Here is a 22,738-nt window from a genome sequence, read left to right on the forward strand (position 1 = left end):
GTTAGAAAGAGAGAAGCTTGGAGAAACAGAGATGATGGTTGGAATCTGATAGTAAAGCAAAATGGAGGAACCATGGTAAGGCAGATATAGTGGGACAGGTGTAAACAGTGAAGGGGGTGTGCGGGTGATGAGTCGATGTGAGAAGGAAAAGAAATTAGGCGATCAGAGACTGGGAGAGAAGGTTAGGGTAGATCAGAGGGGAGCAGAGTACCTGCAATTTGAGAATTCAATATTCATGCAGTTTTAAGTTGCATGCTACCCAAGTGGGGTGTGAGGTGTTCTAGTTTGCATTTACCCTCACCCAGGAAGCAGGGGACAAATGGGACACTTTGCAAATGGTGAAATAAACCAAAATTCCTTGCAAGGAAGTGCCAGTTAGTCTTGGTGGATGGGATGTGCAGTTATTTCAGAAGAACAAGCTCAACAATTTAGTGAAATCATAGCTACATGCTGTTAATTCAGTAGCAGAACCTTTACAGCCATCTTAGAAAATTCTAATAACATACCACATTTTTGGTATAGAAATTCCTATTTGAATCTTGAGTGGCAAACCCCATTTTCAGAATTTGATCCCTGCTTCAGTCCAGGGCTTGAATGTTATCACCTCCTACGAGGTTAAATCAAGTGATATGGGAAACAACAGGATTTTGCGTCTAGATGAGCTCAATGCCTTCTACGCTCGCTTTGGCTGTTAGAACATGGAGAAACCATTGAATCCCCACATGCCCCGATGATCCAATGATCTCAGTCTCTGAAGCTGATGTGCAGGCAGAATTCACAAGGATGAATCCATGGAAAGCATCTGGACCAGGTGAGATACTTGGCCACATACTGAAGGCCCGTGCTAACTAACTGGCTGATATGTTCACTGAGATCTTTAAACTCGGACTTCAGGAGAGGGTTAGCAACTTTAAATTCCTGAATGTTAATATTTCAGAGGAGCAGCCCTGGACCTAGCACGTAAGTGCAATTGCAAAGAAAGCACGGCAGCACTTTAGGAGTGTGGGGTTATTCAGCGCGACATCTAAAATTTTGACAAACTGGATGTGTAGTTGCAAGAAAAGGTTTGTGAACTCTGCAATTACCTGGTTTTCTGCATTATTTACTCAAAATATGGTCTAATCTTCACCCAAGTCACAATAATAGACAAACACAATCTGCCTAAACTAATAACATACAAACAATTGCACTTTTCATGTTTTTATTGAACACTTTGTTTAATCATTCACAGCCGAGGCAGGAAAAAGTGTGAATTTAGTAACTGGTAGAACCTCCTTCAGTAGCAATAACCTCTACCAAATGTGATCAGACTTGCACAATGGTGAGAAGGAATTTTAGAGCATTCCTCCATACAAAATTGTTTCATTCATCAATATTTCTGGGATACCTTGCATAAACAACCCTTTCTGGGTCATGCCACGGCATCTCAAGTTTGTTAAGGTCTGGACTCTGACTTGGCCATTCCAAAACAATAATTTTCTTCTTTTAAAATCATTTTGTTGTTGATTCACTCTTGTGTTTCGGATCATTGTCTTGTTGCATTATCCGACTTCTATTAAGCTTCAGGTAACTGTCTGCTAGCATGACATTTTCATGTAAAATGTCTTGATACAAATTTGAATTAATTGTTCCCTCAACAACTGCAAGCTGTCCAGGCCCTGAGGTAGCAAAGCAGATCCAAATCATAATGCTCCTTCCACCATGCTTCACAGTTGGGATGAGGTTTTGGTGTTGGTGTCCATTGCCCTTTTCCCTCTGAACATAGCGGTGTGCTTTTCTGTCAAAAAGTCCAAATTTTGTCCCATCCGTCCACAGAACATGGTCTCAGAAGCATTGTAGAACATCCAAGTGGTCTTTTGCAAACTTGAGGTGTGCAACAATGTTTTTTTTTTGTTTGGAGAGCAGTGATTTCCTCCATGGTGTTCTTCCATGTATGTTCATTGTTTTTCTTGTAGTGGAGACATGAACAGAACAGATACTTTAGCAAATTCTAGAGATTTCTGCAGGTCTTTTTCTGTTACCCTTGGGTTCTTTGTCACCCCCTTCAGCATCGCACGTTGTGATCTTGGTGTGATATTTCCAGGGAGAGTAGCAACAGTACTAAATTTCCTCCATTCCTAGACAATTTCTATTTCTGTGGACCGATGAATACTCAGGTATTTAGAAATGCTTTAGTAGCCTTTTCCAGTTTTATGCACCTGTACAATTCTTCTAAGGTCCTCTGAAGGTTGTTTTGATCGAGACATGGTGCAGATAAATAGATCTTTCTTGAGAACAGCAGGCTCAGTCAGTAACCATTGTGTGTCCTTTTTTATAGGGCAGAGTTTTTCACAACCAACACTTACAATCTCACCTCATGGATTGGAACACCTGCCTCCAAATAGCTTTTGTAGAAGGCATTACCCCAGAGGTTTACATACTTCTTCCAACAAATACATGTAATATTGAATAATTTTTCTCAATAAATAAATGAACAATCATAATGGTTGTGTTATTTAATTGGTTTCTCTTTTACAGTATCTGGTTTTCGGGCGCGTGAAGATCTGATCACGTTTTGGGTTATATTTATGCGGAAATAGAGAAAATTCTACAGGGTTCACAAACTTTCTAGCACCACTTTATGTTAAATCATTGTAGGAGAGTCTGTTGTCCAATTTTGTTGGACCAGGATCACTATTGTACAGTGACCTCGTATGAACAAAATTGGCATCTTCTAATCAGGACTCGGCGTGGAAACAAGTTATCCTCAGCCCGAGGGACTGCCAAAAGGGTCTTTCCCTTTAAGAACCAGTCATCTCCTTCCCTTTAAGAGGGCGGAGCCGACGTGACGCGTCGATCACGTGGTGGTACTGGCATGGCGGCGGCCATCGGGGTTCGGCGATGTCTCAGAATGGCCGTGAAGGCCGCCCGTTGGTGCGCGTCCCGGCGGCCGGAGTCGCGGTTCTGCTTGGCTCAGCACCAAGCCTTCCACCTCCGGCCGTGTGAGTTCAACGGAAAGGCGGACCATACAGGTAGGCACTTACCCCTCTCAGATTGGGGGGGTGGGGGAGCGGTGACCGGCGGGAAGAAGCAGGAGCTGGAAGGGGAGGGGAAGGTGTGTATTATAGTATCCCTGTGTGGAAGGTAGGCGGAACAGATGATTAATGTCATTGGTGTCATGTTTGACTGAGGTGATCTTCAGAGTGCCCATCACTGACCATCTCTTTGACTCGCACAGCATTGCTGACTCCGACCCTGTCTAACCTCCCATCAACTAAATCTACGTTTCCCCTGGAATGTACTTCTGACTGCCTGGCCGGTTACTGCCACTGCTTTTAAAACGTATACATGCACAAATTAATAACTTGGCAGAATCCATTCAGAATCAGATCTCCCCTGAATATTATTCAGAAGGTTCCTTGTAGCATTTGGATGATATCAGCAGTAATTATTATTTAAAAATGTCTTTCATTACTACTTTTCATTGTTAACATGTCCTCTGAGTTACAATACAAAATCATTTCCAAACACCAATCACAAATTGCTTTCCATAGATGTTGCCTGACCAGTTAGGCATTTTATTTATTTACTGAGGTACAGCTCAGAATAGCCCTTCTGGTCCTTGGCGCTGTGCCGCCCAGCAACTCCCGATTTAACCCTAGGGTAATCGTGGGACAAACAGCAACAACCAATTAAGCTACTGACCATACATCTTACATGGAAGAAAAGCAGAGCACTCAGAGAAACCTCATGCATTCGCTGGCACTGTTTTTCAAAATTAATTTCAGATTCTCAGCATCTGAAACTTTTGGATTTAATTTTGGATCAAATCCCTTTCAGAATTTATATATTTCAGATTTGTTATGACACAGAAGGAACCCTCTGGGTCCATCCCAGCTCTCAACAGAGCAATACAATTATTCCTACTCCTGATGAAGGGTCTTTGACCTGAACGACTAAGCTTGGCTCTTTTCAGTGGTAGATAAGGAGTCTACACGCTGATCGGTTAAGGATTGCAGATTTTCTTGCCGAAGGATGCTGATCCATTTTTTTACTAGTACTGTACTGATATTATTTTCTCATTTCAGACTCGTTTGATTAATTAAATTAAAATGTGTTAGCTTCATGAGAGAATGTGAGCTGTTTCTCTGGATCACTACTCCAGTAATTTAGTTAATATGTTACTCTACCATGTGAACTAATAAAATGACAGGCTGAAAGTGTTCTTATGGATTGAAATAGATTAAATATCCTGATTTTAATTTACTCAGCTATACTATAGAAGTAAGCCGTTCACCTGAGGTTTAATTGCTTTCCCAAGTTGCTTGTGAACTGGCAGATGGGTGACTTCAGTGTGACATTGAGTAGTTGGCTTAAACACATTGACCCCTCTTTTTGTTTCCAGATGTCTCTCAGTGTGAGGATTCAAATCAGAAACCTGAGAATTCTGCCGATGTGTAAGTACAGAAACCCATCATGTTTGCTGTTGTGTGCTGGGGCAGCAGGCTGAGAGTAACAGACACCAACAGAATCAACAAACTCATTCGTAAAGCCGGTGATGTTGTGGGGATGGAACTGGACTCTCTGACGGTGGTGTCTGAAAAAAGGATGCTGTCTAAATTGCATGCCATCTTGGACAATGTCTCCCATCCACTACATAATGTACTGGGTGGGCACAGGAGTACATTCAGCCACAGACTTATTCCACCGAGATGCAACACTGAGTGTCATAGGAAGTCATTCCTGCCTGTGGCCATCAAACTTTACAACTCCTCCCTTGGAGGGTCAGACACCCTGAGCCGATAGGCTGGTCCTGGACTTATTTCCTGGCATAATTTACATATTATTATTTAACTATTTAGGGTTTTATATTGCTATATTTATACTCTATTCTTGGTTGGTGCAACTGTAACAAAACCCAATTTCCCTCGGGATCAATAAAGTGTGACTATGACTATGACGATGACATTGGGGCGCCAGCATTCTGCACTGCCATCAGTTCAGTCCAGTTCCTTGTCCACCTCCTGAATGTGCTGCATCATGCTGAGTTGTGCATTTCCTTGTGATGTAGATCTGCAGACTAACAATGAGCTCATCATAATTCCCAGTGGTGAAGTTACACTAAAGTACAAGTTCAAAGTAAATTTCATTATCAGAATCTATATACAGTTGCCAGAAAAAGTTAGTGAATTCTTTGTAATTACCTGGTTTTCTGCATTAATTGCTCATAAAATGTAAACATAGATATTCACAGCACATTACAGGCCCTTTGGCCCACAGTGTTGTGCTGACCACGTAACCTACTCCAGACACTGTCTGGAATTTCCCTAGTGCCTAGCCCTCTATTTTTTTAAGCTCCATGTACCTATTTAAGAGTCTCTTAAAAGACCCTATTGTATCTGCTTCCACCACTGCTGCCGGCAGTGCATTCCACGCACCCACCACACTCTGTGTGAAAAACCTACCCCTGACATCCCCTCTGTACCTACTTCCAACTACCTTAAAATAATCCCCCCTCGTGTTAGCCATGTGGTCTGGCTGTCATCTATGTCACGATAATAGATAAACACAATCTGCCTAAACTAATAACATTCAATTGCACTTCTCATCAACACTGAGCACACATTTAACAGTCACAGTCTAGATTCAAAAAAAGTATCTGAACCTCTGGGTTGATGCTTTCTACAATTTTTTTTGGGAGTTTAGGTGTTCAAATCAATGAGATGAGATTGGAGGTATGGGTTGTAGAGGTGCCCTGCCCTATAAAAAAAGTTGCACAAAGTCAGGTTACTTCTAAAGAAAGAACTGTTTACTTGCACTAAGCCTCAATCAGAACAACTTTCTGAGGACCTTAGAAGAAGAATTTAGAAAGCTGGAAAAGGCTATAAAAACATTTCCAAAGACCTGAGTGTTCATCAGTCCACAGGAAGAGAAATTGTCTGCAAACAGAGGAAATACAGTACTGTTGCTGCTCTCCCTAGGAGTGGGCGTCCTGCAAAGATCACACCAAGAGCACAAGGTGCAATGCTAAAGGAGGTGATGGCAAAAGACCTGCAGAAATTGCTAGAACTTACCGAAGTATCTGTTCATGTGTCCACTGCAAGTAAAACACTGAACAAGAACGGTGCTCATGGAATGACACCACAGAGGAAACAACTGTTCTCCAAAAAAAAAAAAAAAATTGCTGCATATCTCAAGTTTGCAAACGACCACCTGGATGTTCCACAATGCTGCTGGGACAATATTCTGTGGATAGATGAGACAAAAGTTGAACTTGTTGACAGAAATGCACACCACCGCTATGTTTGGAGGAAATAGGGCACTGCACACCAACACCAAAACCTCATCCCAACTGTGGATCATGGTGGAAGGAGCATCGTGGTTTGGAGCTGCTTTGCTACCTCAGGGCCTGGACAGCTTGCAATCATTGAGAGGACAATGAATTCAAATTTGTATTAAGATATTTTACGGGAGAATGTCAGGGTAGTGGTCCGTCACCTGATGCTTAATAGAAGTCGGATGATGCAGCAAGACAATCATCTGAAACACAAGAGTAAATCAACAACAGAATGGTTTAAAAAGATGAAAATCCATGTTTTGGAATGGCCAGACCTTAACCCAGTTGAGATGCTGTGGCTGTTCCCGCGAGGTATCCCAGAAATATTGATGAACTGAAACAATATTGAATGGAGGAATGATTTAAAACTTTCCCTCGCCGTTCTGCAAGTCTGATCAGCAGCTGCAGAAAACATTTGGTGGAGGTTATTGTTGCTGAAGGAGATTCTACCAGTTATTAAATACAAGGGTTCACATACTGTTTTGAACCTAGACTGTGATTGTTTAAACGGTGTACTCAGTATTGACGAGAAGAAGTACAATTGTTTATGTGTTATTAGTTTAGGCAGATTGTGTCTATAATGGCAGATGAAGATCAGACCACATTTTATGAGTAGTTAATGCAGAAAACCAGGTAATTGCAGTGGGTTCACAAACTTTTTCTTTCAACTGTATGTCACCATATACAACCCTGAAATTAATTTTCCTGCAGGCATATTTTGTAAATCCATAGAACCATAACTGTGAATAGGATCATTAGATGACAAACTGTGAAAGGACAAGTGAGTGAGATTGACCCCCTTTGTTCAGGAACCTGATGGTTGTGGGGTCGTAACTGTTCTTTAACCTGGTAGTGCGAGTTCTCAGGCTCTTGTACTTTTTACCTGATGGCAGCAGTGGGAAAAGAGCGTGGCCTGGGTGGTGAGAATCTCTGATGATGGATGCTGCTTTCCTACAGCAACGTTTCATGTAGATGTGCTCAGTGGTTGGGAGGGCTTTACCCTTGCTGTACTGGGCTGAATCCCCTACCTTTTGTAGGATTTTGTGTTCAAAGGCATTGGTGTTTCCGTACCAGGCCGTGATGCAGCTCAGCAACAGGGCATGATATGGAACGTAACCAGGCTTCTAACCTTCTGTGAGTTTGCAGCGCGGACACGTGGCTGTGGAAGTGACTTCTGAGAGAAAGCATTTGTCACAGCCACAGCTACGATCGCAGGCGCTCAATGAAACTCGTGGAATCCGTCACCCATTAGGAATTCATCTTCAGGAGAAAATTGACAAGTGTTAACTGTAACAGGCAGATATATAAATGTAGGGACTTCTTTCAGAGAAGGCAGGAATTGAACTTTGCTGCCCCGAGCTGTGATAACTGCAACGCTTCCGTGGCACCTCATGAGTTAACTTTGACCATGAATAAATACTGATATTACAGGCCGTCTTCCTCCTTGTTTCAGAGTAAATGTAACTTTCATCGACCGATCGGGGCAGAGAATACCTGTGAGGGGGAAAGTAGGAGACAATATTCTCTACTTAGCGCAAAATCACGGGATTGATCTGGAAGGCAAGTATTTATTGGAGAAAACTTTAAATTCTTAACTTGTGCAGTTTCTTCAAAGACATTGATACATTGACCTAGTGACATCGGTTGAGGGGGGAATATTGCTCAGGGAACCAGACTGAACTCTTCTAATAATGATGGGGGATCTTTTGTCCCTACCTGAGTGGGAAAGGATAGACCTTTGCTTCAACATCCATCCAAAAAGAAACTCGAGAGTCCTGCCCTGGGTTAGTCAGCCCAGCTTTTTGTAAAGTCTCTGGAGTATGACTTGAGCTCCTTACTTTGGTGAGAATGACTCCCACTGAACTTCAGATGGTAGTCTCAATGAAGCACATACTAATCTTCAATTTGGTATGCAGATTGGGTGACCACTTTGCTAAGCACCTTGGCAAAAAGCAGGATTTCTCGGAGGTCAATCATTTTAATTCCAATTTCCATTTCAACATGTCAGTCCATGGCCGCCTCTACTGCTACGATGGGGCGCCTCTCAGATTGAAAGAGCTACACGTCATTCTCTCCAGGTAGCCTCCAACCTGATGGCATGAAGATCGGTTTTTCTAGCTTCCAGTAATTTTTCCTCTTCCCCTTTCACTCTTCTTTCATTCCCCACTCTGGCTGCCCTCTCTCCTCTCCTCTTCTCCTGCCTAACTCCTCTCCCTAGTGTTTCTCCTTCACCTTCTCCCATGGTCCACTCACCTCTCCTCTCCAATTCCTTCGACTCCAGCCCTTTACCTTTTCTACCTATCACCTCCCTGCTTCATACTTTCTTTGCCAACCATCTGACTTTACCAATCACCTTTTTCAGCTTTTACTCCTTCCCCTCCCTCCACCCCCTTATTCTGGCTTCTCCCCCTTTCTTTCCAATCCTGAAGACTATAAGACATAGGAGCAGAATTAGGCCATTCAGTCCATTAAGTCTGCTCTGCCATTTCATCATGGCTGATCCTGGATCTCACTCAATCCCATGCACCTGTCTTGTCGCCATATCCTTTGATGCCCTGACCAATTAGGAAATGATCGACTTCTGCTTTAAGTATACCCACAGACTTGGACTCCACTGCAGTCTGTGGCAGAATATTCCACAGATTCACTACTGTCTGGCCAAAAAAAATTCCTTTCTGAGATACAGTATGGGGCCCAAAACTTGCCAATATTGCAAGTGCGGCCTGACTAGTGTCTTATAAAGCATCAGCATTATTTCCTTGCTTTTATATTCTATTCCCCTTGAAATAAATGCCAACATTGCATTTGCCTTCTGGGAGTCTTGTATGAGGACTCCTAGGTCCCTCCGCACCTCTTGATGTTTGAACCTTCTCTCCACTTTGATAACACTCGGCACTATTGTTCCTTTTTCCAAAATGCATTATCCTACATTTCCCAATGCTGTATTCCGTCTTCCACTTTTATTTCCCCCATTCTTTCAATTTGTCTAGGTCCTGCCGCAATCGCGTTGCTTCCTCAGCACTACCTACCCCTCCACCTATCTGCGTATCGTCCGCAAACTTTGCCACAAAGCCAAAGAAGGGTCTTGACTCAAAAGTCGACTGTTTATTCATTTCTATTGATGCTCCCTGGCCTGCTGAGTTCCTCCAGCATTTTGTGTGTGTTGCTCTGGACTTCCAGCATCTGCAGAATCTTTTGTGTTACTAATCTTCAGTATACTTTCTTTACTCAAATTCTTTCACACTTTGCTAAAAGCATGATGATATACCTGATCTGAATTTCCCCACACTTACCCAATAGAGGTAGTTATTAAACAGTTACGTGCAGGCAATTTATGTGAAATATGGTTCCACAACAAGGGTTGGTTAACATAGGGCATTGAACAGTACAAGCCTTGCAGCCATTAAACTAAATTTAATATCCACCTAACCCTTTCCTCCCACATAGCCCTACATTTTTCTTTTAATCCATGTACCTTTCTAAGAGTCTTTTAAATGCCATTAATGCATTGGCCTCTACCACCACCAGGGGCAGTGCATGACAGGCACTCTCTGTAAAAGAAACCTGCTTCTGCCATCTCCCCTGTACGTCCCTCCAATTACCTTAAAATTATGCCGTCTGATATCAGCCATTGGGGAAAAAGGCTCTGCCTGTCTGCTCTAGTTATCCGTCTTATCATCTTGTACACCTCCATCAAGTCACCTCTCATCCTCCTTCACTCCAAAGAGAAAAGCCCAAAGCTCAGACAACCTGTCCTCATAAGTCATGCCCACTAATCCAGGCAGCATCCTGGTACATCTCTCTGCACTCTCTAAAGCTTCCATATCCTTCTGTAATGAGGCGACCAGAACTGAACGTAATACTCCCAAGTGTGGTCTAACCAGAGTTTTATAGAGCTGCAGCGTTACCTCATTGTTCATGACCTCAATCCTCCAACTAATGAAGGCCAACACACCATACACATTCTCATCAACTTGCACAGCAGCTTTGAGGGCTATATAGACATGGATGCTGAGATCCCCTTGTTCCTTCACAGGGAGATGAAATACTTGTAATCTCTCATTCCTCTAAATTCTGGTGTGAGGGTCAATGTTGTCCTTCCCTGGAGGTAAGGGTGAGGAAAGCACAATCTAACTCGTCCTGCTGGCAGATGTGCCCTGTTATCTTCTGGAAGAATACAAATACGTTGTCTCGCATGTCCTCACAAGGTGAGCTTCAGACCGCTAAATATGCTGCTGTGGAGATAGCGGATTCGATCTGCATCCCAGTGTAACGTTACTGTAATCACGCCAGTTCAGGAGCTGACAGTGGGTGCTGCTTCTCACCCATGCACTGAACGTCTGCCCTCTGATAAATCTTTTCAATGAATGTACTGCCTGTAACTACTCACCAGTCATCAGTAATCGTGTGTGTGTGAGAGAGAGAGAGAGACTACATGATGTCTGTGAGCTGTCCCTTGCCCCTCTTCCTCCCAACATCCCAAAACAAGAGATTCTGCAAATGCTGGAAATCTGGAGGAATTCAGCAAGTCAGGTTTCATCTATAAAGAGAAATAAACAGTCGTTATTTCGGGCTGAGACCCTTCATCAGGACTTCGAGGGGAAGGGGGGAAGAAGTCAGGGGTGGAGGAGAAGTAAAGCTGGCAGCTGATAGGTGAAAAAAAGGTGAGAGGTGGGTGGGGGAGGGGGCCTGAAGTAAGAAGCTGGGAGATGATAGGTGGAAGAGGTAAAGTGCTGAAGAGAAGGAATCTGATTGGAGAGGAGAGTGGACCAAAGGAGGAGGGGACCCAGATGGAGGTGATGAGCGTGAAGGAAAAGAGAAGGGAGCCAATGTAATGTATCATTTGTTTTCCCTCTTAAGGTGCTTGTGAAGCTTCATTGGCATGTTCTACTTGCCACGTCTATGTAGATGAAGAGCATTTCGACAAACTCCCTGAACCAGTTGAAAGGTAAAAAAAAAATTGTTATATCCACACTCTGCAGCATAGACACACTAACTTCCTAATTCATGATGTAACGTATTACAGCTTCCATTTTTAAAAAAAAGTCTTCACAATTAGAATCACGGTGCAATATTTGCAGTATCTATGGAGGGGAATAAAGAGGCCCGAGAAATGGCTCTCTATGTCTCCATAGATGTTGCCTGCCCTGCTGAGTTCCTCCAGCATTTTTGTTGGGTGTTACTCTGGGTTTCCAGCATCTGCAGAATCTCTTGTGTTTACAATATTTACAGTGTGTGGGGATAATGACACCCATCTACCAGTAGCTTTGAATGCTGGAATCCCAGTTTTGTGATCCCACTCCTTCTCAGTGGTGAAGTGTCACCCACACAGCCTGATTGTGTGGTTCAAGCTCCTCTAAAAATCAAAATGTATTACACAGGAAGGGAGCAGATAAACATATTATAAAGCCAATTCTAATACCTTAGATCTGGTTCTGAAGCGATATTTGAATGCCTCTGATAATGAACTCTCCTGATCCTGGTGAATTCTTTCTGCTGTTTAGGTAGGGTTCTGATCTGGGTTACTTCCTGAACACGAGTCATTGTTAAGGGTGGCGGAGCACATGCGGGCCCGAGGTGGTTGCCTGAGTAACGTCAGTTATGTTAATAGCCTCATTAATAGTTAATGTACAGTTAATGGCCTCATTCACATGCTATATTTATATTTAGAACCGTGAACATAAAAACCCCTTTTTTCTTTCATCCATGTGCCTATCTAAGAGTCTGCTTCCACCGTCACCCATAGCAGTGCAATGCATGCACACATTACCCTCTGTGTGATTTAAATAAAAACACCTACCCCTGACATCCCCCCCACACTTTCCCCAAAATCAAGGGTTCCCCAGCCTTTTTTATGCCATGGACCCCAGGCTGGAAACCCCTCATATTAAAGTTATGTCCTCTCATATTGGCTATTTCTGTCTGGGAAAATGACTTTGGTCTTCCACTTTGTGCCACTATCATCTTTGCACCTCGATCAAATTAATTTAGTTATAATAAAAGCAGGCAAACGGTGATTAAGAGTAATGTAATCAACAAACATGTTGATTAACATTAGTGAAGGAGACAAAATCCCTAGAATTCTGAAATGTACATACTAAAAGGTCTGGATAGAGTGGATCTGGAGAAGACGTTTCCATCAGTAGAGGGTCTAGGAACTGAGAGCACAGCCTCAGAATCAAGTGAACGTCCCTTTAAAACTGAGGTGAGGAGGAATTTCTTCAGCCAGAGAGTGGTGAATCTGTTGAATTCTTTGCCACTGAGGGCTGTGGAGGCCAAACCATTGTGTGTATCTGAGACAGAGGTTGATAAGTTCTTAATTCATAAGGGAGTAGATGGGAGAATGAGGTCGTAAGGAAAATAAGTTTTGATTCAATGGCAGAGCAGGCTGGATGGGCTGAAAGGGTTCTGCTCCTGTATCTTGTGGTCGAAAAGCTGGGAAACAGTTATTTGACAATAAGTTGATTTAACAGTAATGAAGAACATTAGCTCAATTTACATAGAACAGTCCAGCACAGGCCCTTCAGCCCACATTGTTGTGCCGACCCTTAAACCCTGCCTCCCATATAACCGCCCGCCTTAAATTCCTCCATATACTTTTAAATTTGGACTCCATATATCGGGCTCCATATACCTTATAAATTTAAAATAATTTGGAGGTAAATCAAAGCTGGTGTGTGTTTCTCCTAAAGCAAGAAAACATCACTGCCGCCTAGTGCATCCTCTTTGCTTTCAGTACAAAGACAGGAGATCGAATACTTTCATTATGAATTGATTAGGGGAACGTGTAGGAGGTTCTGTGGATGAGAACAACATTCCTGGATGGTATGTTGCCTCCAGGTGTCAGGACCAGCATCTATAGCATTCTGAAAGGCTAAAGTGAACAGCCAAAGGTTGTGACCCTCTTTGGTACCAATAAGGTGGACAGGAATGGTGACGAGGTCCTGTAAAGTGAGTTCAGAGAGTTGATTGCTAGGTTGAAGGATAGAACCTCCAGGACGGTGATCTCAGGATTGCTACCCATGCCACATGCTAGTGAGTCTAGAGATAGGAAGATAATATAACTTAACACGTGGCTAAAGAAATGATGCAGGAGCGAGGCCTTCAGATTTTTATATCATTGGACTCTCTTCTGGGAAAGGTGGGACTTATGCAAATGGCGCAGTTTGCTCCTGACGGGGGGAGGGACCAGTATCCTAGGCGGAAGGTTTGCTAGTGGGGTTAAACTAGAGTTGCAAGGGTGATGGGAAGAGACAATTCTACTGCAGTAAGAATGTAATTAAAATGTGATGATGAAACAGTCCGTTTCTCTCATCACGGAGGGTAGGAAGTTACGGCAAAATGCGTCCAAAATATGGTCAGATATTTTGTGACAGTTTTACCGATGCACCAGAGTTTGCAAAGAGGAAAGACATTGAAATTAGTGTGTTTGTTTCCAGGGAGGAAGACATGCTGGACATGGCACCTGTCCTACAGCTCAACTCCCGGCTGGGATGTCAGATCATCCTCACCAAAGAACTGGATGGCATGGAGTTAACGCTGCCTAAAATCACCAGGAACTTCTATGTGGATGGGCATGTGCCAAAACCCCACTGATGGGTGGGTGACCTAGGTACTCGGGTGCTGAATGCCAGCTCATCCCAGCAACGCTGCCAACGCACAACGTGAGAACGGGCGGTGCCACCACCACTACGCCAGAGTGAGTGGACATCAGAAGCCAGTGGAAAACTTGGACTGGAGAGAAGGTAGAGGACAGGCTACCTCAGGGAGGGGTGCATTCCTCTCGTTGGTCTCTGCTTCACCTTGTTGATGTGCCTTTGCTCAATGGATGACGGGATTTGAACGGAATGGTACATGCGGTCATTTTTGTCTGTCTTTGCCATGTGTTTTTCACTTTCTCTCTTCCCTCTTTTGTGTTTTTTTGGTCTGCCTAGTGTTCGTGTCCTCTGTATTGATCATTCAGTTAAACAGCTGTGGAATGCACATCTTTTACCCCTAGTCACCTCATTTATATTTTTTATCTGTTGTATTTTTGGATGACTCCCATGCGACGGTTGCAATTTCCTGCTCTCATTTCTACCTGTGGGACTAGTAAAACAAGTTAGCGCTGTGCATTAAAATATTTTTGAACTAGTCATATTTTAGTATGTTCCCCTAATGTTTTATCGATACGGCTTTGTGAATAACCCTTACATTCGTGCACATCTCTCTCTGTCAGCTAGTGCCTTGTCTCGGGCAGTTTGTGTAACCGGAACTGCACAAGTACAGACTCATCTTGTCAGTGTTTGATCAACACAGTCAGCGTCTAGACTACTGCAATTCGATAGACACGTCGATTACTTTAAATATCTGCTGCAGTAACTCAATGCAATGTTGTGATTTTGTTCCTGTTACTCTGAGTTGTATTATTTTTGTATGTTTGCAGATGTGGCAGGATCTTAAACATTGGGAATTAAACTTTGTGCACATTATTTTAAAAATCACTTTGTGGGAGTTAAGTATCAACAATAAACGTACACTCACCTTGTCACTCGTGTGAAACATGCCTGTCCTTGAATCTTGCCGAGGCTGAAATCAGTCTTTGCCGTCATTGATCGGTAATGAGAAAGCTCTTGGTGTGGTCTCAGCATCTGAAATGTGGACATGGTCTCATCACGTTATGCAGAGTTGGAATAATTGTGGGCAGAACAAAGAATAGCAGCCCTCATCAAACAGTGGAACAAAGCTAAAATGGGCCCGAGGTCTTTGGCTAATTTATCTGCAATGGGTAGTTATGAATTGTCAATGACACCTTCTGGGTAAAGTATGAGGAACTCGCTACCTGCCCCCCCACCCCCCCAGGCTGTGGCCTGAGCCTACCACTGTTAATCTTCTCACACATGATGCACGGCCATACACCCTAAGTAATCATATTGTCAGGTTTGCTGATGATACGACAGTGGTGGGCCTCATCAACAACAATGAGTGAGACATCCTATAGAGAGAAGGTGGAAGAGCTCAAGGCCTGGTGACAGGCAAATAACCTCTTCCTTAATGTCAACAAGGCAAAGGAGCTGGTTACCGGCTGGAGGAGAACTTGCACGATGCACACCTCACTTTACGTCGGCGGCACAGCAGTGGAAACTGACCAGTTTCACACTCCTGGGACTGCACATCTCGTACAGCCTCTCATGGTCCCACAACACATCCTATACAGACAAGAAAGCTCACCAACACCACTGCTGGAGTATTCTGGAGTTATCTGGATTCATATCTGCTATACTCACATAAGAACCAGTTATCCATGCTGAACATAAATTGCAAGCAGTAAATTGAAGATAAAAGCACAGGCTGGCCCACAAACTAAGATATGGTGTGCAAAATGGTGACCATGATATATTTGCATCTATATCAGCCAATTGATAAAACAATGGGGTCATGTTAATTGGGCCTGCGTCAAACCAGGCAACATGGCTGAGTTATTTGCACCATTGTGACTTGAATTCAAGCTGGCAGACTAGGCTGATGATGTCATTCAGCATATCAAACACGGTCACAGGTACAGTTGTGGTCAATAGCTGATCTATTGTGTACGCAGAATGTCGGCTCTCACAGGCACTCATCTTGGGCATCTGGCTCTCTGTTTTTAGAATATCTGTGTCAATTAGTTTGTCCCAACAGGGCTTTTTGAACATTCAGAGGCGTCTCCCACTGTAGGTATGTAACTCAAAGGAAACATTGTCGACCCAAAGTATTGAAATAAATGATATTGTAACTATTGAAATTGTGTTGAATCACCTTTGATCTTAAGGGCATAAAAATGAGTTTGTGACACTCTACTGAGAGGGTGTATAGAGGAGTGCCTGCTTGTTATGATGAATAAAGACTTATATAGCACCAGCTTCAGTATCTCACGGGGTGACTTTGATCACAGTCACAACAGCCTCTACTTTCTGAGGAAGCTGAAGAGAGCTAGACAATGCACATCAATAGTCATGACCCTCTACAGCTGCGCAGTAGAGAGCATCTGCAGTGTATTGTACAGAAACTGCACTGCCATGGACAGGAAGGCTCTGCAAAGGTTAGTCAAAACTGCCCAACGCGTCCTGTCTTCCCACCATCGAGGACAAAAATACAGGAAGAAGCTGTAAAAAGGCCAGCAATGGCATCAAGGGACCTCGGCCTTTGGACTGTGTGTCTCATTTGCATTCAGGAGGAGCCAAGCAGCATTCCTGCCAGGACCACCAAACTCAAAAACAGCTACTTTCCCCAAGCAGTAAGGATAATCAATACTTACACCCACTAACCCCACCACAACCCCAAGCATCACTAGTTAATCGTTTCCTGTCAAAGTCACCTTATCTGCACACTCCTGAACCTAGTGTCACTTTATGCACATACAATTTATGTATATAAGCTATCTTATGTATTTGTATTTCTTGTGTTTTTATTATTGTATTCTTTATCTTATTGTGTTTTTTATTTTGTTCTGCATCGGATCTGAAGTAACAATCATTTCGTGCTCCTTTCCACCTGTGTGCTGAAAATAATATTAAACCATCTTGAATCACGAAGAGCTCCATTACTCCGGACCGGTGGGGGGCGCTACGGTTCCCGGCCGACGGCGGGGCTCTGCGGATCCGAGCCGGCTGGCGGCGCAGTTCAGGGAGGCCGGCGGCGGGGCGGGATTTGGGCCCTTCTCCGGAAGGCGGATGTTGTCGTCCACTTTGTGTCTCCGGCTGAAAATGGCTGCGGTGTTATTCGAAAATGCGACGCTGAACTCGCTGCCCGAGAACGTGCTAGTGGAGATCCTGTCCTACTTGTCCACCCGGGACCTGCTCCGCATCAGCAGGTACTGAGCTGGCGGGGCCGGGCGGGAGCTGGCGGTGGAAGTGGGAGATGTGGGTCCGCCCGGAATGGGGGTGCGGAGGAAGGGAGGGGGCGAGAGAGACAGAGGAGGAGGGGGGGTGAGAGGCCTAGTTTCCCTCATTCCTGAGGGAAGGGAAGGCAGGGTGGTAGCTGTCAGGCCTAGTGCACCAGGGAAGGTTGGAGGAAGGGGGAATGGAGGTGGGTGTCGGGGCAGGAAATAGAGCCGCCGCCTGGAAGGTGGGAGGGGGCGGGCGGCTGGAGGAGTTGCGACAGGCCCCGTCCGTGAGAGTTGGGGTTGGCTGGTGGTGGGCCCGATGGAGAGGTAGCTCCCACGGGGAGATGGGGGGAAACCGGCTTGCGGGGGGGTGGGGGGAGTCACGTCAAGGGTGAGGAGAAAGAGAAGTCGTCCAGATCAGATTGGGGAGGGGTGTTCAAGGAGACACCGGCTGGCAGAGAACAGTAAAGTGGTAGCTTGTTTCCAATGCGGGTGAGGTGTAAAGACCGGTTTGCCCATGAGAGAGAGAGGAAAAACATTACCAGAGTGTACTGGTTTGGAGGGAGGGGGTTGACCACGTCTCATCCCCCTGTAGAAGGTAAAGATCTTTTGGGAGGGGAGGAAAGTGTTACAAACATGGCAGTCAGGGTGGAGACAGGAGCTATGGAGTGGAGAGTCTGGCCCAATCCTCTAGCGAATGTAAAGAGTGGGGCATCAAACCTGCCTCCTCATGAACAAGGATGATGGAGAATTAAATAAGTGAACCCCCAGGAGAAGATAGGTGGTTGGGGCTGGTACCGAGTGTTTAGATCTTGGTTGTGGGAAGGACAACTGGGAAGTTGCTGGGAAGTGGGATGAAGGTGGACAGTGTTAACCTTGGGTCTAGGATATATCTCCTGACCTAGCTAGGAATAAATTGGGATTTTAACTTCAAGACAGTCTGATTGTGATGAGTAATTCAGGAGAGATCTTTATGTTTCCTCAGAGTTTGCAAAAGATGGAGAAGATTAGCTTATGACAAAGGACTCTGGAAAGATGTTAATTTAACCCCATACAAGGTAAGGTATTTATTTCTATAAAACTTTGGCATTGAAATTTTGAGAGAAATAATTGTAGGTTTGCTGAATGGTTCAGTAGTGAACGGAGGCTACCAAATTTAAAAGATTTCATGCAGTGTCCAAGTTAAGGGGTTATTTTGCAGTATGCAAACATCATTGTAAATGTAATTGCAGCACCTTTTAAACATCATATCATGTCTCATTGCCTGAATGATGAAGTGCTTTTTAGCTTCATCTTGAACAGTCTGGGTTCCCTGATCCCAGAAAATACTTTCCCGATACTGGCCCAATCAAGGCAGCCCTCAGATGCCCAGGGCCGACACTGTATGTAACAATCGAGAAAATGTTGGTGTCTCATCAGTCAGCGTGTCTCTTGTGTGATTACTTGTGATTTGATTCTGTTCTTTCAGGTAAACTCAAGGATACTCTGGCACCTGGTCAGACATTACCTGGGTGGAACTCTGAGGACCCTGAGAATCAAAGGTGTCCTCCACTCTGTCAAGAAGAATGAGTCACTAACTGAAGCCTTGCTGTTGGAGATCGGAAAACGCTGTCCCAACCTGACTGAGCTGCGGCTGATTGAAATGAACCTGCGGGGCATTAATTATGAATGCCTGCCCCCTTCGCTGCTCAGCCTGGAGCTGACACATTGCGAGATTCCCTTGCACTGGTTCAGGGCTGCGGCTGCTGCCAATGGGACCCGTGTGCCGCCTCGCATCAAGAACCTGGAAGTGGACAATGTCCCCAACTTCTCGGACCAGCACCTGCAGAACCTTGCGTCCCGTACAGCACTGAAGGTACTGATCCTGTCGGGCACGTACAGAGTCACTGACTCGGGCATCGAGAAGTCAGCTGAGTGCCTGTCTGAGGTAGTCCACCTCAAGCTTCACGGCTGCAACATCTCCGACGAGTCGCTGCGCCACATCGCTCGGCATCTGACACAGCTCCGCACTTTGGACCTCACGAACTTCTGTTCTATGACTGACGCGGGCCTGGCCTGTCTCGGTGACCTGCGCTCACTGCAGTCCCTCTGCTTCGAGTACTGTGACCAGATCACTGTTGAGAAGCTCTTGGCCGTCTGCACCGGCCTTCCATCCCTGGCAAAGCTCAACCTGAACGGGAATCCCTACTCCGAGGGGGACCTGCAGAGAATCCGACAGAGCTTGCCGAACTGCACCGTTACCAACGATTTCCCTGCCATAGATTCTGTGCCTAAGTTTTAACCGCGGGTTGTATTTTTCACCCTGGTAGTGCTTTGGCTTTGTCGGGCGGATTGGGAGCTTGCCAACTGCACTACACAACCTGAGCTGTTCTTTATTCTCTTGCATGGATTTTGTGCGGTCGGTCAGGTCCCAAAAAGCATAGTGTTTGAATGGACAGAAGCTCGCTGCTGAACCACTCATCTCCCAGTCTGGTACCCGTGACACCTCTCTGGTGTGAGGGAGAGTGAGTACCCTGAACGAATAACGTGGGAGTTTAACTCGGAGTGGGTTCGGATGAGGCAGATAGAAACTGCTGAACAGGGGTGATCTAGGAAGCTGTTTGGTCGCTGACGTCAAGGCAAGAAGGACCTGGTGCTCACTGGCTCTGTCTTTCGGATTGCGTGCCAATGGTTTTGAGGTGCTGGGACTGCGGAAGCCAGCACAGAGCTGAGCACATTACAAGGAGGAAGAGCATAGAGATGGAACGCGAACTGAATTACACTGCAGGATTGTCAGCAGCCAAATGCACAAACCCTGGCCTGCTGTGCTGAGCAGTGGCGTGGGGGCTAATCAAATGGCTCACGGTTTGCCGGTGGCCCATGAAGAATACTTAAATTGTTCATTAAATGTCACACTCATTCAGCTAGGTAACTTTATTTGAGAGCTCTGTTTGTGCATTTTGAAAAATAAACTTTATCATTTGTAACAATTTACATATTTCTCTATTTCCTGATAACTGATGTCCCCTTTGATTGAGTGCATTGGCCATTTGTGGTTTATCCGTGAGAAATGCTTCCGAAATGTTTCTTTACGTTGAGGATAATTTTAGGGCAGGATGGCTTGTTGCAAGGAGTGATTGAAGCAAAGTCAGTTACATAATTTAAGGTAGAGTTTAATATTTAAATAGGAGAGAGAGTGGGACAGGTTAGTGGTGTTGCAAAAACATCTGCCTCTGAATTTCTCTCTTCCATCTATGGACAGATTACCCCGAACCTGGCATGAGTTTCCACGTTCTAAATGTTGGTGCACAGCTCCAGCCCCTCTGTGCCTTAACTCACTTCTGTGCCATCTGCATGTTACAGCTGAGTGTCGTAAGGCTTGATACTGAGAAGCTTGAACCCATTCTTTCTCGTGACCATCCATGTGCTCTGCTCTTTTGACACTGATGTTACCCTGCTCTGTAATGGTCCACACTGTACAGAAATAGATTCCACTTACTAATCTAATGTCCTCCTAATTCCCCACAGCATTCATTGTAATATTTAATGCCATCTTCCGCTACCTCTATCTCCCCTGGTTCTGCAAACATCTCGGAGCTGACCCACTCATTACCCCTTTCCCCCAAAGAACCATTACCAGCAGCCGGGGCAGAGTTGTGACCATGCTGTGGACCTTGAACGTGGTGCCTCTCCCCCGCTTGTTTCCCTCACATCTGACAACACAGAGGACACCTGTGTCTCTTTGCTTATCACAATTGACTGAAACAAAATGGGAAAGCAAGAAAATAAAATCTATAAACAAGCCAGGTTAGCAAGTCACAAACAAGAAAACCTGCAGGTGCTGGAAATCCGAAGCAACACACACAAAATGCTGGAGGAGCTCAGCAGGCCAGGTGGCATCTATAGATAGGAGTGAACGGTCGATATTTTGGGCTGAGAACCCTTCTTGAGGATTGGAAAGGAAGGGGAGAAGTCAAAGTGAGAAAGGTGGGAGGGGGAGGGGAGGAAGAAGTACAAGGTGGTAGGTGATAGGTGAAACCGGGAGGGGGCGGAGGGTGAAGTAAAGAGCTGGAAAGTTGGTGAGAGAGAGAGAGCAGGAGGGGGGGAAATCTGAGAGGAGAGGATTGAAGGCCATGGAAGAAAGGGAAGGGATAGAGCACCAGAGGGAGTTGATGGGGAAGTGAATCTTTTGACAGAAAGACATGAGGGAAATGAAGAAGGTGAAAAGTATAATGAATTTTGGGGAATCTAATGTTGCTTCCTGCCTGTTCAGACCACTGCCAAAAACAGCGTCTTCATTTTCCTGTTAATTTATTTCAACTTATATTTCAATTTACTGACTCAATCTGAACAGTATTAGGAAGGTTTTGCTTCAAAGACTTCACAATGTTTCAAGCTGTTACATGACACTGCTGCATTTGTTGAAGCAGTTTATTTTTGTTCTGGTACTTGGTTTGTGGAGTGCTTTACAATTATGCAGTTCCTATGGTTACCAGTTTGTTTCTAGAGTTGTAATCTGTCTTGGTAAAAGCACCAGAGGAGAAATAAAGATTTCAATTTTATGCTTTGTCCATCTTTCATTTATGTTCGCCAGCCTTGCTAGCAATCCCACTCCAAGCTCCACCACAACCCCCAGTAGAGTTCAAGAATAGCCTTGCAGTGGTACAGGTCACACTCGAGACTGGAGTTCCGCTTATTTGTGCTTTCTGGTAAAGCATAAAACATGGTTTGATGAATAATATTACTTAAGAAATCAAAATCATTCAGATTCCATCCTGTCACTCGGCATGAACGATTATATTTAATTAGTCTGAGTTTTAGTGTTTGAGAATGTAAATATACAGTGCCTTGAAAATGTATTCAGACCCTAGTCCTTTACTCACAGGTCGGTCAATTTAACTGAGAAGTTTTATTTGTGAATAACATGCTCCTCTTTTTACAGTAGAGGCCAAAAAAGGGGGAAATTGTAAACCACAAAAAACTAAAATTTCAAAAACTGAAATGTGAGTAGTTCAAAAGTATTCATTCCCCTTTCCTCAGTACTTAGCTGAACCACCGATCGCAACTATTACAGCCAGTTGTCTTTTTGATAAGTCTATATTTGCTTTGCACAACATGATGAAGCAAGATTTGCCCATTCCTCCTTGCAAAATTGCTCATGCGATGCCGGGTTAGTTGGTGAGTGAAGACGGACAGCAATCTTGAGGTTCAGGCAGAAATATTTATTCTGGTTAGGTCTGGACTCTGACTGGGCCACTCGAGGATATCAATTTTCTGCATTCCATTGTTGTTCTGGCAGAGTGTTTTGGGTCAGTGTCCTGCTGAAAGACAAACTTCCTCCCCAGCTTAAGCTTTCGGGCAGAGGCGAGCAGGTTTAGATCTGGAGCTCTCTGTATTTAGCAGCATTCCTCTTCCCATCAATCCTGACAGGATGTCCAGTCCCTGCTGCTGAAATGCATCCCTATAGCATGATGCTATGTCCACCATACTTTACAGTAGAGATGGTGTTATCTGGTTGACATGCAGTTTTAGAATTACGCCATATGTACCACGTAGTGTTGAGACCAAAATGTTCCACCTTAGTCTCATATGACCTGAAG

At 44.5% G+C, this 22,738-nt stretch overlaps 2 protein-coding genes across 2 annotated transcripts; both read left to right on the forward strand.

The window, feature by feature from the left end:
• Positions 1-319: 319 nt before the first annotated feature.
• On the forward strand, positions 320-14,833 carry fdx2 (ferredoxin 2). The gene is made up of 6 exons (XM_063035658.1): positions 320-374; positions 2,811-3,011; positions 4,385-4,436; positions 7,770-7,876; positions 11,177-11,264; positions 13,756-14,833. The coding sequence occupies exons 1-6, from the start codon at positions 320-322 to the stop codon at positions 13,910-13,912; spliced, it is 660 nt and encodes a 219-aa protein (XP_062891728.1). The 3' UTR covers positions 13,913-14,833.
• Positions 13,944-21,731, forward strand: LOC134339281 (F-box/LRR-repeat protein 12-like). Its single transcript, XM_063035659.1, is given in 5 exon segments — positions 13,944-14,015; positions 16,871-16,982; positions 16,985-17,147; positions 18,145-18,217; positions 18,628-21,731. Coding segments are annotated over 5 exon segments (1,233 nt in total). The 3' UTR covers positions 19,441-21,731.
• Positions 21,732-22,738: the final 1,007 nt, after the last annotated feature.

Source organism: Mobula hypostoma, chromosome 29 (genome assembly GCF_963921235.1).
Source record: "Mobula hypostoma chromosome 29, sMobHyp1.1, whole genome shotgun sequence".
NCBI lineage: Eukaryota > Metazoa > Chordata > Chondrichthyes > Myliobatiformes > Myliobatidae > Mobula > Mobula hypostoma.